At 36.7% G+C, this 18,100-nt stretch overlaps 1 protein-coding gene across 1 annotated transcript in view; it reads left to right on the plus strand.

The window, feature by feature from the left end:
* The window catches only part of LOC140143889 (ATP-binding cassette sub-family C member 5-like), a 49,691-nt gene extending 31,818 nt beyond the window's left edge, over positions 1-17,873 (plus strand). The window contains exons 7-22 of the mRNA XM_072165719.1: positions 2,218-2,484; positions 2,881-3,240; positions 3,614-3,823; positions 4,367-4,682; positions 4,895-5,079; positions 5,743-5,895; positions 6,744-6,873; positions 8,039-8,321; positions 9,962-10,244; positions 10,960-11,049; positions 11,354-11,543; positions 12,387-12,546; positions 13,725-13,803; positions 14,782-14,895; positions 15,685-15,849; positions 16,557-17,873. Of these exons, the coding sequence (XP_072021820.1) occupies positions 2,218-2,484; positions 2,881-3,240; positions 3,614-3,823; positions 4,367-4,682; positions 4,895-5,079; positions 5,743-5,895; positions 6,744-6,873; positions 8,039-8,321; positions 9,962-10,244; positions 10,960-11,049; positions 11,354-11,543; positions 12,387-12,546; positions 13,725-13,803; positions 14,782-14,895; positions 15,685-15,849; positions 16,557-16,688 (3,117 nt within the window). The 3' untranslated portion in view covers positions 16,689-17,873. The remainder of the gene's footprint in view (positions 1-2,217; positions 2,485-2,880; positions 3,241-3,613; positions 3,824-4,366; positions 4,683-4,894; positions 5,080-5,742; positions 5,896-6,743; positions 6,874-8,038; positions 8,322-9,961; positions 10,245-10,959; positions 11,050-11,353; positions 11,544-12,386; positions 12,547-13,724; positions 13,804-14,781; positions 14,896-15,684; positions 15,850-16,556) is intronic.
* Positions 17,874-18,100: the final 227 nt, after the last annotated feature.

Here is an 18,100-nt window from a genome sequence, read left to right on the forward strand (position 1 = left end):
TGCATAATGGCTTTCAAAATAATGGAAGATTATTTAATTGGTTTATATTTGATCACATCAAACAACTGTGTGTGGAAGACTTCTTTCATCTTCCATGTGAATATGTTGATCATGGTGTAGACTGCTGTTACTTTCCTGATGTTTTTTAGCATAACATTAGCGTTATTATGAAAGTTGGAATTAAAGTAATTCGCCTGTGACATCACCTGTCAATCAAACTCAGAAGTTGTTGTGATGATGTCTCAACGCAGCGCAAAACATTGTGTCTTATGGCAAGTTTTGTACCTTCAAAGAAAGAAAAAAGAAAGCGCAGTGATTTATAGTGCGCTACGCACAGGCACAACGCCTAGACGTTGATCCACAAGCCTCCGCACACTTTACAGGTTGTCGCTGACCACTACGGCCCACATCATTCCACAAACCATTTAACAGCATTTCAGGGACTTTGCTGCTTCAAGAGCGCACACCTTAGACATTCCACAAATAACCTTCGCAACCAGGATCAGCTCCCCGAGTTTCATACGGGTTACAACGAGACAAATTAGCAGTGAGTTCCTTGTCCAGGGGAATTTCAAGCTAACTCAATTTTTCCACGAGAGCATACTAGGCACCGCCATCAGGGTTCGAACCCGCAACCTCTCGCACCATAGTCGAACGCCTTATCGATTGAGCTAACTTGACTGCTAAAGATACAAACCATCTCAAAAGTTAGGTCTTTAGTGATTGAAAATTTTCTTTCCTAAATTAGAGACCATGCCAACAATGCGTTGATAAATATTTGAAGTGAATGCTCTTCTGTGTCCTTTTATTTTTTTAATCAAATATACGAGGGGCAGTCAGTATGTTTTAAGAGTGGACTCGTGGCGTCATATGTGGATTGTTTTCATGGCATTTCTAAATGATTACATAAACACTGTACCTTTGTCTTTCAAACAACACATGCAAAAATTATATCACACACATGATTACGTAACAGCATTAGCATAAAACCAATGGTCTAGAGTCACCTGGCGAAATTGAGTCGTTTTTGTTAAGGGAAATAAGAGGCTGAAATGAGGTATTGTTGTATTTTTTATATTTTCTCGGGAATTAAAGAATAGAGAATACTGCCTTTTGGAACAGTAATAGAACACAAACTACCAGTTCATTAAACCATGTTTCTTGGGCTGTAAAGGTTTTAGTTTGTTTAAAATGCATGGTCAAATATGTCTTATTTTTGACAAAAACAAGGCTTTTCTTTCTATACAAATCTTGATATTGCCAAAAATAGCAAACGTAGAAATTAAATTTTTTTGGCCAGTTCTGTTGACTAATCTCCAAAAATTTACACGGGAGTCTCCCTAGAAAATATTTGAATCCGTGATTAAAATATAACTCTTATTCTACCATTGTTACATTTATACAAAAAGTAGTGGTACAGAGAGAGAGGCCATCGTTTTAATAAGAAATTTATTTTTAAAACTTTTCTGTTCATTTCAGGTTGAGATCATCCATAAAAATTCATATAAACATTAAAATTAAATTTTCATAGCATTTTGTAATATTTTAGGCCCTATTTACATGGAATTTGGCCATTTTCGTGCATTTTCACCATGTTGTATCGGTCATCCTACCTACGCATGCGCAGATTATTGTTTGATTTGCACCAGTTATCATAGCACTGAGTACTAGCTCTCACACGTGACCAGTCATTATATTTTAGTCTGTTTCATTTTGGAGATAATTAATATCATTTGTTATAACTGCTTTTTAATTAACGCCATTTTTGCAGAATAATTTTGCTTCCATTCAAGCACTAAAGTTGTTGAAGTTTCCAGACGTCCCATTTCCACCACAGTTTATTGACAAGTCTCATATTTTACCAAATGCAAACTGAGGACCTAGTGTTTATTCCTGCCAAAAACTAGCCTAATACACCTTGTACTTTTTCTGTTTTCGGACATTTTAAACACGTGTCTTTGCTGTAATTTAAAAGGCCCGCCTTTTTGCGTGATTTGGCAGAGTCCCTAATATATTGATTTTATGCTAATGCTGTTACGTAATAATGTGTATGATATAATTTTTACATGTGTTGTGTGAAAGACAAAGGTACAGTGTTTATGTAATCATTGAGAAATGCCATGAAAACAATCCACATATGACGTCACGAGTCCACTCTTAAAACATACTGACTGCCCCTCGTATTGTTTGATTTATCATTCAATTTATATAATACAGGAATTATTGTTAATGCAAGAGATGGAGCCCATTCAAGACAAGCCTAAGAACCCAGCTAATACCATTGAAATCAGCAAGGCCACATTTGCATGGGATAAAGAGAGTACCAGCTCATTAGTGTCCAGCATTGCAAGTTTACAGCAACAGCTGCCGGAGGAAGGGAAAGATAATCAGCTACAGCAGACAAATGGAGAAATGGAGATTTTGCTTGATGACAACTCGCATTTAGTCACATGCCTTCTTGATATGAATTTGGTTGTTGAAAAGGTGTGTATATATTTATGGGTTGACAACATTTTATTTATGCCAATTTGTTTGAATAAATGAGAGTGTTGGTAGATAAATGCCACATATGTGAGAATACTTTCTGCCGCAGTGTGACTTTTCATCATGCCGCTTGCACTTTTCTGCAAGCGGCGCAGCACACTGCTGAGCAATACACTACAGAGCGGCAGTGGCATATCTGAAAACGAATGTTTCGGCTCAGTACTGCTCTGTGCTCTGTGCTCATTCAACTCTTAGCAATCTGCCACTTTGAGCAAAGGAGTGGAGCGATCGATATATTGGCTTGCTGCTGGTCACCGCTAGCATTTTGAACCAAAATCGTCTGCAAAGTTTCAAGTCAGGAAAGTATGAAACAAGAATATTTGGAAGTTGTTTAAGCATGCAAGATACAGTGCATATTGCAGGAAAATTGTATGCATGACCTTGTGCAATGTTCTGCATATTAACATTGTTCTATTTCAAATAAAGGGTTCTCTTGTAGGCATCTGTGGCAGTGTCGGCAGTGGTAAAAGCTCATTAATATCCGCCCTGCTAGGCCGTATGGTGAAAATTAATGGCACCGTAGCACTGGAGGGTTCCATAGCATATGTCTCACAACAAGCATGTATATTCAATGCAACTGTAAAAGAAAACATCTTATTTGGGGATGATTATGATGAGGAGAGATATGCCAAAGCCATTGATGCTTGTAGCTTACATGAGGATTTAGATATCTTAGCACAGGGAGATGAAACTGAGGTAAGAATGATTAATTGCTTGATGATGATGTTATGATGAGAGATATGCCAAAGCCATTGATGCTTGTAGCTTGCAGGAGGATTTAGACATCTTAGCACAGGGAGATGAAACTGAGGTAAGAATGATTGATTGATTGATTGATTGATCGATGATGAGGAGATGAGGATTTAGGCATCTTAGCACAGGGGAGCTGAAACGGACTGGTAATGAAAAGTTGACTGGTAAAATGATCGAACAAGTGAGAATTTGTAATATCACCAATTGTCTTTTCACCAACTTGTTGGAGTTGTCTTGTCACCAACTTAGTTTATGAGTTTTGTTAATGATAACTTCAGTACCATATTTACATCATCAAAATATATACTTTTTACAGATCGGTGAAAGGGGTATCAACCTAAGTGGTGGTCAGAAACAACGTGTTAGCATGGCAAGGGCGCTTTACTCGAATGCGGATGTGTACCTATTAGACGACCCTTTAAGTGCAGTGGATACTCACATAGGACAGCATATCTTTAGACATTGCATCCAAGATGCATTACAAGGGAATGGAAAATCAGTTGCATTTGTCACTCATCAACTGCAGGTAGGTTTATTACAATTGTGTACATTAACAAAGAATCCATATCAAATGGATGCACTTGTCGGCTGTTATAAAAATAGATGATTTTTACATCTTCCCTTTCCAAAAATCGATCAGGCTAAAACAGGCCGACCAATAACAAAAGTGCATATTATAATCTCTGCAAATATGGTATCGTGCAATCCAAATACGGCAGCCAGCGTGCTTGCGCAGCTTGTTTGACGCACAACAACACGCCAACGCCGGTCAATTGTGTGCGACATTGGAACAATTACGCATTTTGTGGTCAATTGTGAGATATTAATGACCTCGATTTGCGTTCATGTTTTCACAAATAACTAAATGTAATTGGATCGCACGCATCGTGTTTAATATTGAGGTTATGAATCTGTTTTAGTCTATGTTTACTACATTATAAAAGGTTAATGATGTTGCAGCTCAAGTTAAAAACAGGGGAAACAGTGAAAAGCGTGGAAAATTAGTCGTGCAAAAATTTCTACTTGCACGGTAATTTGTCTAAATGTATAGTATGTTCTTGTCATACAGTACTTGGCGGACTGTGACTATGTCGTGCTGATGCGTGATGGTAGAATAGCTGAGGAGGGTATACACAATGACTTAATGACCAAAGATGGAGAATACGCAAATCTAATACGAACATTTCATATGGACGAACACGAAGACAATAACGATATGTTGCTGGACACAAGCAGCAATCATGAATCAAAGACAAGTCTTGATGGGGCAAGTCATCATAGCTTGACTTCATCAATAGATGAGATCGGAAGCAAGAAGGGCGTGAGGCCAGACTTCCTAAGCTCTTCATCTGATATATCAATGGTAGACAAACTGAAATATGAAGGTTGGTAGTAAAGGGTATGGTGATGCTACATGTAGCAGGCTCAGTGATTGTTATTTCAGTTTTTTTGGGACAAAGGTAAAATTTTGTTTTACATGGCCAATTTTCAATTTTACACTATTTGAAGGGTTGAAATTTTCACCTCCCTGACAAAGACCACACTAATCAGGAATTTCAATAAAAGTCTTAACTTTCATTGTGTCTCGTTATCACAGGCGGTCTGATTAAGGATGAGGCCGTGGAAGCCGGAGTAAGCCGATTCCAGACGGCGCTTTCCTATATCAGGGCATGTGGCGGGTTTATCGTAGCTTTTTTGGTGCTGTTCCTCTTTGTATTGTTTATATTTGGTAATATATTTAGTAATTGGTGGCTCAGTTACTGGTTCCAACAAGGTGATGGGGTAAGTGATAAAAAGTAGACTGTATTGAAAACCTGGATTATTGCATTCCACCCCTTCCAATGGTGCACTGGTCAGTGATGGCACCAGGTATTTTTTTCGGGGATGGGGGAGCATTAAGGGGGAAAAGTGAATTTCAAGGGGGGGAAAATCGCGCAAGTGTACATAATGGGGGGGGGGGCAAGACAAACATTTGCCTCTTTGCCCCCTAGGCTTCCTTAGCATGTGCAATAAATTAGCACTTCGTGAATGGCGCCCACTGCTGTGAGTAAAAATTAGAGAAGATACCTTACACTTCCCATAATGCATTTTAATTTCCTGTACTGATTTGCTATCAACAAACAGAGCACATCCAGGTCCAGATATGTTTATTTCTTAAATATCAACCAATGTTTAGTCAATCTATTCTAAGAATGAAACAAAGGGAACCTGTAATGGGAGTGTCATTTGCTGAAAAGAAGTGATGCATCATGCTGCAAAGGATTCTGGGAAGGGAAATATTGCAATGGATTCTGAGATGGGTAAGATATCTTCTATGAGTTACACTATTCTTTGTGATGAGACTCATGGGAATCTCAATATTTTGTGATGGACAGATACCTATCCCAAACATGGATTCTAAAGTGATTTATTTAAATGTATTTATGCTCATATTTTGTTTTTCAGGGTGCATCATTGCTTTCATCTAATAGCACATCATCAACAGATCTTGGTAGCATCTTGGACAACCCAGATCTATGGAAGTATCAGATAATCTATGGATGCTCTGTACCAGCCCTTATACTGATTACTCTCTTTAAATCAGTAGTATTCACAAAGGTTAGTCATGATGAGTATAGTAGTATGGTTGTATCAGATTATCTATGCTAGAGGGCCAAATCCATGTATACTAGTTGTTCGGTGTCAACTTATTTGCATATTAGCACTATAGAGTCTTTGCTGCCATTGATCCTAGCTCAGATAGAAAATACTTTTTTAAGCATTTGTTATGAAATAAAGCATAAATGTAAAATATGACCACTGTGCATATTAGACTCAAAATTAAAGAGAAAATCATTGTTTGCATGGCATGTTATAGAAATTGTTAAAACGAATTGAACAATTTTAGATCATTTGGTTATAACTTATGAATAAAATATTGGAAAAAAAACACAATTTTTCACTTTCATTTTTTTTATTGCTCAAACAAATCGCCATTTTTCTTACGTACACATGCTTAGGATTTTTACCCCTCCCTCCCTCTTACGTGCGCTTTGTACGTAAGTGAAAATAAGCGAAAATTATGGACGGCCCCTTAGCCTACAGCATATCCTGGAATCTATGAATGAATGACCTTGTTCACCTGCTTGGGCAGCTTGAAACTTGTTGTAGATTGTCTATTGGATTCTTTTTATCTACTTACTGCTTTGTATCCATGTGGGGTGTTTTCCCCCATGACCTTTGACCTTGACCTCCTATGACCTTCAAAACCACAAGGTCAACATGCTTTTCCCGTCACCTACCCATGTCCCAAATATTGGATTGATGCGTCGAAGCGCGACGAAACGCATAGCCGGACAGACACACACACGGACAAACACACACACAGACAGACAACGGCTATTATTTTAGAAGTATAGATATATTTTAGGGGCCAAACTAGTTCTTGTTGTGCTTTCAAATTTCAGACAACTCTACGTGCAACAACTCATCTCCATGACGAGGTCTTCAAAAAAGTAGTTTCTTGTCCGATGAGTTTCTTTGAGTCCACCCCATCTGGGAGGATATTGAACAGATTCTCTAAAGATATGGATGAAGGTAAGAATCAGTCAATCAATCAATCAATCAATACCACACTACATAGGAGGTTATAAACAGGTTATGATCTGGATGAATCAACGTACCCCAAATGATTTGCAAATTTAGAAAATCCCATAGGAAAATTGCCAAAAAATGGCTTGTGCCCCACCACTCCCCATCAGTGTGTTTGTCTAACTGTACTTGTATTGAGTAGTAGATAGAACATGTACGTAACTTATCATCATCAAGTCTTCCATGAGTGTCTCTTTTGATAGTGTCAAATGCTTTACTCATATCAAGTAAAAGAATAGTTATTTCATAATTTGATGATGTTATTGCTTTTTCAGCAAGTGTTTTGGTGGTAATTACATGTTCTGTTTAAGTTTTCTGCTGTTCTTGTAATCATGATTATGACAAGAATTTTTCGAAGTTCAGAGAGAAGAATATTATTATAGATCTTAAGTTTTGTGGTGGTCCTTGTTTTTTCCTGGTTTTGGTATTGGTATTAATATTCCTGTCTTTACTTCTTTAGGGTGATCTCCAGTTTTGGTCATACGATTGAATAAATTTGCAATTCCGTGATGTATGATTGGTGGGCTATGTTTAATAAGTTCAGCTTTGAGTTAGTTGGTCACATCCTGGACTTTTGTTATTATTTAGTGATTTTACAGCTTTTTGTGCTTACTTGCAGTGAAAGGTACTTCCGTTTCTCTTTGTTTTATTTCAGGTATTTCTACTTTTGAATCAATGTGAAAAACTGTTCTAAAATGATTTGTTATGATTTGACCTCTTCAGTCATGATTTGTTGTGATTTCAACTTGTTCTTTGACATTTGTTGTTAGACCATGTTCTCCATCAACCACAAGTTTTTTCTTTGGTTTAGACTGTTGGAATTGTCTAACTGCTTGGCACATCCTGTTTGAGTCATTTGTGTTGTTTTCTATTTCTTCAACCTGTTCAGTTATTTTCTTTGTCTTTTCTTTTTCAACCAGTTTGTGTATTTCTTTGAGGATTATATTCCTTTTTGTTTTCTTTTCTCTGCATTTGGTTTTATCAGTGTTCGCATCATTTCTTAGCTTTTGTTGTTCTTTGGATAGTTCTTCTTTACATTACAAATAGTTCTCTGATAATTCTGTAATTTGCATCAATCAATCAATTGGTTATCTTGTTTTTTATCTTACAGTCGACGTATGTCTTCCATTGCACATTGAATACTGGATTCAATACATGCTGCTGGTGCTTTTTACCATTGGAGTCATTGCCATTGTATTTCCATGGATTCTCATCACAGTTGCAATCTTGGTGACATTCTTTATCATACTGATAGCGCTTTTTAACCGCACCATCACTCACATAAAGCGTGTAGATAACATATCAAGTTCACCATGGTTTGCACATCTTATGACGACAGTACAAAGCTTATCTACTGTTCATGCGTATGGAAAATCTGATCAATTTATGAGAAAGTAAGAATGAGCAGTGTTTGATGTCCTTGTGTTTGTGTGATTAGTTTGTTCATATTGTTTGCTTGCTTTTGCTTAACCATAATTATTATAGAAAGCTCATATCAAGAGATGTGTACAAAAAATCAAATACATTTTAGAATTAAATTTAAGCACAGTATTAAACTGAGAGGAATTTTTGTCTCACAACTGAGACAAATTTTCATTACACAACTGAGACGAAATTTTGTCTCACAACTGAGACGAATTTTCATCTCACAACTGAGACAAATTTTCATCTCACAACTGAGACGAATTTTCGTCTCACAACTGAGACGAATTTTCATCTCACAACTGAGACGAATTTTCGTCTCACAACTGAGACGACAACTGAGACGAATCATCGGACTCGTTACCACAATATTTCGATGGTTTCTCATTGCTGTAGCATTCTTGGTGATATTCTTTATCATATTGATAGCGATTTTCAACCGCACCATCACTCACATAAAGCGTGTAGATAACATATCAAGTTCACCATGGTTTGCACATCTTATGACGACAGTACAAAGCTTATCTACTGTTCATGCGTATGGAAAATCTGATGAATTTATGAGAAAGTAAGAATGAGCGGTATGTGTTTGATGTCCATGTGACTGCTTGTAAACTGGCCTCAAAAAGAAACTTATAATTTTTGACAAGGTCATATTTTAAAATCCTCTCCATGAAAATGAACAAAAATTGCACACAGGATTACTTCAATACTCTACTCTAAACACATGTTAGTAACCAAGCAGTTGTCCAACTGACACAACAGTAAAATGCACTGACACGGAACAGCTTCCGGGACCACATTCACAGGCGAGTAAGTGGAACCCAACAAAAGAAATCTGTTGGGATGTGAATTTTGGTCCAGAAAGGTATTCCATGTCAGTGCATTTTGCTATTGTGTCAGTTGGACAACTGCTTGGTTACTGACATATGTTTAGAGTAGAGTATTGAAGTAATCCTGTGTGTTTTGTTCATTTTATGGAGAGGATTTTAAGATATGACCTTGTGAAAAATTATAAGTTTCTTTTTGAGGCCAGTTTATACACATGGATAGTCTAATGTATTTGTGCAGAAGTATAGATGGTCTGTTTATGGGTGGTTGTTTGGGGTTGTGTTTGTACACAATGGCAATAAAGCAAAAATGTGCAATTTGCATTCAAAATAGATATTTTTCTCCACAAAATGTTAGTGTTGACTATCACATATGTATCAATTTCAAGCTGAATAAATGGGATAAAACAAATAAATTGATATTTCATTTCAGCGCCTATCATCGCCAATGTGTGTATTAGTCCTCCATTGATACTGAGGTCGATTGGTTGAACATAGTTTCGTGCATGGATGTATAAATAAGACATATAACATAAAGACGCATCTATATACGCATCGATAAGTTTTGATTTTCCTGTGATAAGCTTAACATATTTTACCCAAATGCATGCTAAAAGTGCAATGAAAGGGGTACATTGCTTAACCAGGTGCAAGATTGGTAAGTCCAGAGTAGTCGGTGCTAATGAGGGGAGGGGAGCTGATATAGTCACTCGGTCAGTTGATTTAAAAATTTTTTATTTGCATGGTCACATATTCATAAAGGAATAGGTTTGTTCAGGTAGGTCAATTTGTCCACACTCACAATGCCTAGAGTTTCAGAACCTTCTATTCTTTGTCTGGTTTCTTAATGCTCTGCGTCACATTTTGTCACATTTTAGGTTCCATAGACTGCTTGACGAGAACACCGTACCTAAGATTATGTTCTTTTTAGCTAATAGATGGCTGGCTTTGCGATTAGACGTTCTTACTGTGCTACTGATAATGACTGTTGCATTATGTGTTGTGTTTACTCATGGTTATATACCACCAGCATACGCAGGACTGGCATTGTCATGTGCAACATCGGTAAGTGGGGGTGTATTTGTGTGTTACATAGCTAGCTGGCTTTTAGATTAGACATTCTTACAATGCTACTGACAATTATGACTGTTGCATTGTGTGTTGTGTTTACTCATGGTCATATACCACCAGCATTAGCAGGACTGGCATTGTCATATGCTACATCGGTAAGGGGGGTGTATGTTGCATAGCTATGTAATAGATGCTAATAAATATAGCTGGCTTTTCAATACGTCACTCCTGATGATGAATATTGCATTGTGTGTGTGTTGTGTTTACTGACATTGGTCGTATACCACCAGCATTTAGCAGGACTGGCTCTGCCATATGCTACCTCAGTAGGACTTCCCACAGATGGGCAGCTGCCACCTTCCTTTTCCCCCTGGCTACGCTACTGCAATGACACATACTGGCTGAACATGTTGGGCTGTGCAATTTCATACTGCGCAACATGTTTGAATTTATACATTTTCAAATCACTCCAAATTTCTCAATCACTTTAATAAAAAGAAATAAGAATGATATATAAGTTTTCTTTTTTTACACAAATGCAATATTATTCTGCAGTTAACAGACGTTTCAACATGTTCATAATAAGTTTATTGCTTTTATTTAATTCTGTTAAAACCATATTACCATTCAAACAAGTGGGGACTGTTTTAGGTTTTAAGATTCAAATGTCTGCTGATAATCTGTTTATACCTCTGTTTTGTTTCTATAGCTTCTTGGTTTATTTGAATACGTCGTCCGAATGACTGCATACGTAGACGCTCATTTTACATCAGTAGAAAGAATTGTAGATTATATCAAGGTATGTGTAGAGTTGTTGCACTAGTTAGATTGCAGAAGAAGTTCTTGTTATTCCATATAATGGGGTGTGTGGATTTAAAGGCAACTCCATTTGAAATCAACATGCCCTGTGTGGGAGATTAAGGTCATATCTTCCAGATAGGGTGTATGGATTGCAATTGGAATAACCCATGCACTTCAGCAAATATATGGGTGTAACCTATATTCTGTGAACTGTCGCTTTTCATCTGAAATAATGGACTAAATCATGTAAGCGCTGCTTTCTAATGCTTCTAGGATTCTCTTTCCTGTGTTGTGTATTTCAGAATTTAACATCAGAGGCACCAAAAAAGATCAAAGGTCATGAACCTGCAGCAGATTGGCCCAAACAAGGTCATATAAAGTTTGAGAAATTGAAGATGAGATACCGTGACAATCTGCCGTTAGTTTTACGAGGGATTTCCTTTGAAGCAAAACCAAAAGAAAAGATTGGAATAGTAGGCAGAACAGGTTCTGGTAAGTAAAAGTATAAATAGAAGGTCCTCGGTTTAAATCCATGGGATTTAATTTGGTATTGCAATGGATGGATGACTTAATGGTTAGGGTACTCGGCTTTGGTGCATGTGGTCCCTATAGGCGTAGATCTGGGGGGGGGGGGTAAATTCCCCCAATATTTTGCCAGGGGATGGTCCATACAATTATCCCCCCATGTTGATGCCTGTATATGGGTTTCTGACCAAATTAACCTCATATTTGGCCATTTTAGCCCCAAAAGTGCCAATTTGTGCGAGCTTCGCGCGAATTTATTCCTCTTTTGCACCATATTTCACCAGTTTAGCTTCAATATGGTGAAATTTTTCATGCACTTCGCGCGCATTTGTACCATAAACTTATTCTGTCACCAACAGGTGCTGGATTCAATATACTTCAAGAAATCCAACCTCATCCCCCAATGTCAAAAAGAAATCTACGCCACGTGGTCCCAGGGTGTTGGCTCTAGCCTCTGCACTATCCACATGCAAGCAATCAACTGTCTACGCCTCGGCCTTGATGTTGGCGCTGTGCGCCTCTTCTCGCGTCAGTGCTGCGTGCCTCTTTATCGGTGCTATAATGCCCCTCTGTTTGTGCTAACTGATCAAGTTCTACTAAGGTTTTAGCTTGAAAAAAATAAGTCTGAACTGAACAATAACAGGCAACATATTTGTATGTTAAATTGAAACTAGATTTCGAATGGAGTCATCCATTTAGATAACCCTATTTTAAATTCACACTCCCTGTGTGGAAGATTAAGGCTATGTCTTCCATAGGGGGTGTATGGATTTCAACTGGAATAGCACATTGTTTCTATATCCTATACAGGCAAATCTTCTTTGGGTGTGAGCTTATTCAGACTAGTGGAGAAAGAAGAAGGTGAAATCAAGATTGATGATATCGATATCAGCGCCATAGGTCTCTATGATCTACGCTCAAAACTAGCCATAATACCACAAGATCCTGTGTTGTTCATTGGAACTATTAGGTAAGAATTAATAGGGGTCCATGATTTGCTGATCACAGGGAAGGGGCGATCTGGAGGGGCCTTCACTGAAGTTTTGGTAGGGGGGTTCGGCACGGAGCGCTAAACTTTTGGAACTAAGAACTAGTTTTGGGCAAAATAGGGACTTGATGAACTGAAATTTGAGCATTTTTGATGGGTCTTGTCAAATTTGGTTAAATTAAAGGTTTTGAGCTAAAAAATTCCAAAATTTTCCAAATTTCAGGTAATCAAGAGCTACAATTGTCACGAGTTTGAGGCGTAAAGAACTTGAACATGATCCTAATGTTGGTCTTAAAGAACCTGAAAAAGGGACCCTTGATCACCGCACATACCCATACCACATTTACATGTGAAAGCCCTCTCCGGGAGGGGGACAGTGTATGGGGAGTAATGGTGAGACTACAACATCAATGGGCTATTCCAGTTGAAATCCATGTTCCCCAATGGGAGACATGATCTTAATCTGAATGGGTGACTCCATTCAAAATTCACACCCCCTGTGTAGGAGATTAAAGACATGTCTTCCATAGGGGATGAGTGGGTTTCAACTGGAACAGCCCAATATATCAGCTCAGTATGGTTTACGCTCAGCTATCAATAATACCACAAGATCCAGTGTTGTTCACTGGAAAATATGAAAGCTGTCAACACAGATCGATTTGGCAATGTCGGCTTTGCAAAGAGGCTGTACATTATTCATATATACCCGTATGGCAAATTAACATTAATGAAAACAGGAAAAAGATATTCCTGTATCGAAATGGGCAAGTATATAATTTTGATTAATGTGTTATGGATGCTTTTGTAAATGTGGTTTAACATTTCAGATTTTCGGACAGGGTCACGGTAAAGTAGAGGGTCCCAGGGTTAGAGCTAAAAGGGGGCCCAAGTCACAAAATCATGAAAAATGAGTGTCAGTTTCTGCTACAAGTGGGGTATCTATGCCCTCTGTACAAATTTCATAATAAAAGAATGTGGTAGAGCATTGAAACTGCATGGTCCAACCACCCTACATTGAAACTACATTGCAATAACAGCCTTTGATTGTAATCAAATTTTAAGTATATGTACAACTAGATGATATTATGCTTCTGATCAACTTGTGCTTATTAAATAATGATAAATACTTATGATGATGTTATTTAATGTTCACATTTCAGATACAACTTAGACCCATTTATGCAGTATAGTGATGAAGAAATTTGGAGTGCCTTAGAGAAAACTTATATGAAAGATATGGTAAGATTATTCTCTTTTGTTTAAGTGGCCTTTATTAATTGATACATTGGTTAATACTACAGGAAGTCTCTTGGTTTTTGGCTATTTCAATGGCCAAAACCGCTGACTGTATTTTGAAAATGCAAAAGCGCGAAAATGACCCAAATTCGTGCACTTTCCATTGTTTGTCATGGTCAAGCTCATGGTTGTTTGATGATACATGTATGTAGAGCTGTATTCATTTTTAAGCAAAGTTGAACATTGATAGCGCTATTGTTCTTTAATCTTGTTTGCATCTTTACAAGGGGTAAACACTTGTTTAATGACATTAAATTATAGAAAAAATTATTATCATGAAATGAAAGGATTAACTCATAAAATTTGGCTACATTAAACTTAAAATACATGTACATAGCGCCCTCAATTTGCACACAAATATACAATTTATAGAATAAAAATTACCACAAAAGGCAGATAAAGATTAAAAATTTGATAAAGAAAGGAAAAGTTATGTCAAAAATAGCTACAAAATATATGTGTATATTAATATGATAGCTGCTGGTATTGTCTAGGACTAGAATTAAAAATCATATAATGTTTTGTTAGAAAAAATAATAAATGATAACATGGCAAGTCAACTTAGAACCTGCCACTTAAATGTTGCTCTTTTTTGTCCATGCAAGAACACAAAAAAGTTCCGAGTCGATTTGTTATTATAGAATAAACCAATTTGATCGGCAAATCGGCACAGAGAAATATCACAATTGTTTTGATCATTGTCATCAATTCTCTCTACTGTACTATCGTCTAAGCAGTGAGATACGGACATAATTAATGAGGAACATGTCAACATAGTTTGCGATGTTCTGGGCTATCAAAGCAAAAGGGCAAGACATGTAATTTATTGGATTATTGAAAGTGTGCCGGTGAGTGTACCAAATTTGAGTAGTGTAGAAGTTAACTTTTACTTTCTATTCATAATAATTATGTTGTTTTCAGGTAAGCAAGTTGGACAACCAGTTAGAAGCTCCTGTGGTAGAGAATGGTGACAATTTCTCAGTTGGAGAGAGACAGTTGCTTTGTATGGCTAGAGCAGTGCTACGTAAAAGCAAGGTGTGTAATTTTTTGTTGTACTAACATCCCCTCAAGCATTAGCCAAGAAAGGGGAATTCGCTGGAATAGTCATTACATCATCACCTTGGATAAAGACAGCCATGCATACAATTTGAAGTGTTTTGGTTCAAGCACCTCTCAAGAACAGTCCGCTGTGTACCATGTTTACACAGTATGACCAATTGGATTTTTGGAAACCAACCAGTTGGTAAAAAGAATATGATAATTTCTGACAAAACTTCACATTTTTAAGACATGTAAGCAGGATAATATGATTTATTTTACTAATTACTATAACTGGACAAATGTTTAGCTCTTAAAACTGTCTAGTTTTTGAGATAATGCCATTTAGGTGGATGTAAACTTCTTTTCATCAACACAAAGTCAATAGGAACCATGCATGACTGGGAACATGTCCTTGAACCAAAGTAGGCATACAGGCTGTATTATGACATCACACTATTCCAGCGAATATTGTAGAATTTCATCTATAGTCGTGACAAAGTTGTTCCGATTTTCATGAAACTTAATTGTACTAAATTGTCTGTCTAGCTTCAGGCAGTGAGAAAAAGATATGTTTTCACTACCAGTTAAAATGCATATACATGTACCCCATATGTAAGACATGACCTTTTTAAATCTCCCTCATAGGGAGTATATACTTCAAATAGTTACCTGAATGGATGACTCCATTTGAAGTATACACCCCTGTGCAAGTATTAGCTGTATTCTCTACATTGATGCTATTCAAATGAATATTACTATCAATTTGTTCTCTTTATTTTGCAGATTTTAATGTTAGACGAGGCCACAGCTGCAATAGACACAGAGACTGACAGTTTAGTGCAATCAACAATACGAGAGGCTTTCAGTGACTGTACGCTGCTGACAATAGCACACAGGCTGCAGACAGTATTAGATTCAGACAAAATTATGGTCATCGATAATGGAAAGGTATGATTTTTGATGATTGATAATGATGGTAGTAGTGGTGGTGGTAGTGATGATGATGATGACGAAACTGGCCATTTTGAGACAATCACATTTGAAGTTTTTTCAACTTTTCCTGTTTGTCACACTTTACCTCAATTAAAGTGGCCCGTTTCTTTGGATGGGTATGGAAAATAGATAAGTTAGTTACATTTAATGTTAAAATACATTGTTGTCATTCACCAATTAATTGTAATTAGTCATTAAATTTATACGTCAGTATTTCAATTTTTTTGTGAAAATTTATTCTTCAAAATTTACATACAACTCATGATACATCAGTATGTCAAATTAATATCTGTGTTAACCACACAGCTGTGATATACAGAAATAGTGGCATATGTTAAATATTTACGACATATTGACGTACGCTATGTCATGCAAAACATGGAGGATGTTGTACACAATGTTACCACTGAGTGAGGTACATACAATCTGGTCCATGAAGGCCAAAGGGGGCAAATTTGAAATTGAGATAAAGGCAAAAATATGGAATAAAAAGAACCCAATAAAATACCCCAAAAAATATATATCACATAACTTAAGAACCAAGGATGATGCTATACCTTTGATGTTTTCAGTAATAATGATAGAAATTCAATTTTCAATAATGCCTCCTTTGACCATGTCACATGTAGTAACTTGTATTTGTTCTCATCATCTTTCCACAGGTTGCAGAATTTGACACCCCATCCAATCTTCTTGCCGATTCCAGTTCACATTTTAGCATCATGGTAGCTAACATGACAAGGAACAAAGAGCCAAAAGACACGAGAGACATTGCATCACATGAAATGAACTGATGACATCTACATGTACCTGTTCTCATTTTCTTATGTCAAGGCATGCAGTGAATAAGGTCACAGCTCAAGTCTAGATATGTCGTTGCTTGTCACATCACATACATAGCTATAAGGTCAATACCATGTTAAACAATGTTACTGAAATGATTGGCATGTAAATTTCACCAAAATTAAAACTTTTGTGTCTTCATAAAAATGCCCTTTTAGTAAGGAAAATTAATTTAGCAATCAGTGAGGCTTAATCTAAAACCAGAATAAGATAGCTCAGTATGTGAAACACTTTTGTCTGTTTTCTTATAGATCAGTATGTGATGTGATGGATGATGAGACTGACAGTTTAGAGAGAGATATGTGTTTACGCTACACAGTAGACAGATAATTGAATTAGGTCTATTGTGATTTGAGATATGTGCAAAAAAGGGAGAAGAACAATTAATATATTAAAAATGTGCCAAACAGCGATGCCTTACTTTGCTCTATGTTGTGAGTTATTGATATAGAGTGTAATACATTTGTCAAGGTTGACATAACTTGTGACCATTTGATAATTCAGCAGTAAATATTCAGCAAAAATAGTGATCATTACTTTTTATGTGTGTGCTGTAAATGAAACCTAATATTAATGTAACAAAACACAGTGCCTTAAAGTTCATCATTTTAGTGCAATAAAGATGCACATGTATAAAAGAAGACATATATTTTAAAGAAAATTATGAATCTTATGATATTGTATAGTATATATAAAAGTTATGTATATAGAAGTTTGTGTGTTTTGATTTTACCCTCTTTGAGAACTCAGGGAGTGAATTGAACTTGAATTAATTCATCTGCTGAATAATTGTGTTGAGCTTGGTCTCAGATCTCGGCTCCACTCCTCATCTGATCTTACCCACCTTTGGGTTCCTCACTCTTTTAGAAAGGCTAGGGATGGTGCATATGCCATAGGTGCTCCAAAACTATCTAATGAGTTCCTCACTGAGGTCAGAGAGGTGGAGTCGGTGTCTGGGTTCAAGTGCATCCTCAAGACTCACCTTTATTCAGCATACTGTTTGTTATTGTGTAATATTTGGTGCTTATATTGCTTGAGTGATTTTGTATAGTATTACTGCTTGTTTTAGTGTATTTGCTTTATTTGGTGCTTGATTGATTTCGTATGTTTTCTTATAAGGTGCTCCGTGCTTTGTAGAGCGCCATAGAAATGTTTCATAATAATAATAATAATAATAATAATAATAATAATAATAATGATAATAACATCTCTTAACAAGAACTTGCATTTAGGTTCAAACTAGGATAGTACAACCAGGTCATAGGTCAAAATGACAGACTTGTTTTCCAACTGTTGAATGTTGGGGAGTGATATGGACATTCTGAGTTGAAAATCATTTTGTTATGCATGGGCAATACATTGT

The sequence above is a fragment of the Amphiura filiformis genome, unplaced genomic scaffold, assembly GCF_039555335.1.
Source record: "Amphiura filiformis unplaced genomic scaffold, Afil_fr2py scaffold_31, whole genome shotgun sequence".
In the NCBI taxonomy this organism is placed as follows: Eukaryota; Metazoa; Echinodermata; class Ophiuroidea; order Amphilepidida; family Amphiuridae; genus Amphiura; species Amphiura filiformis.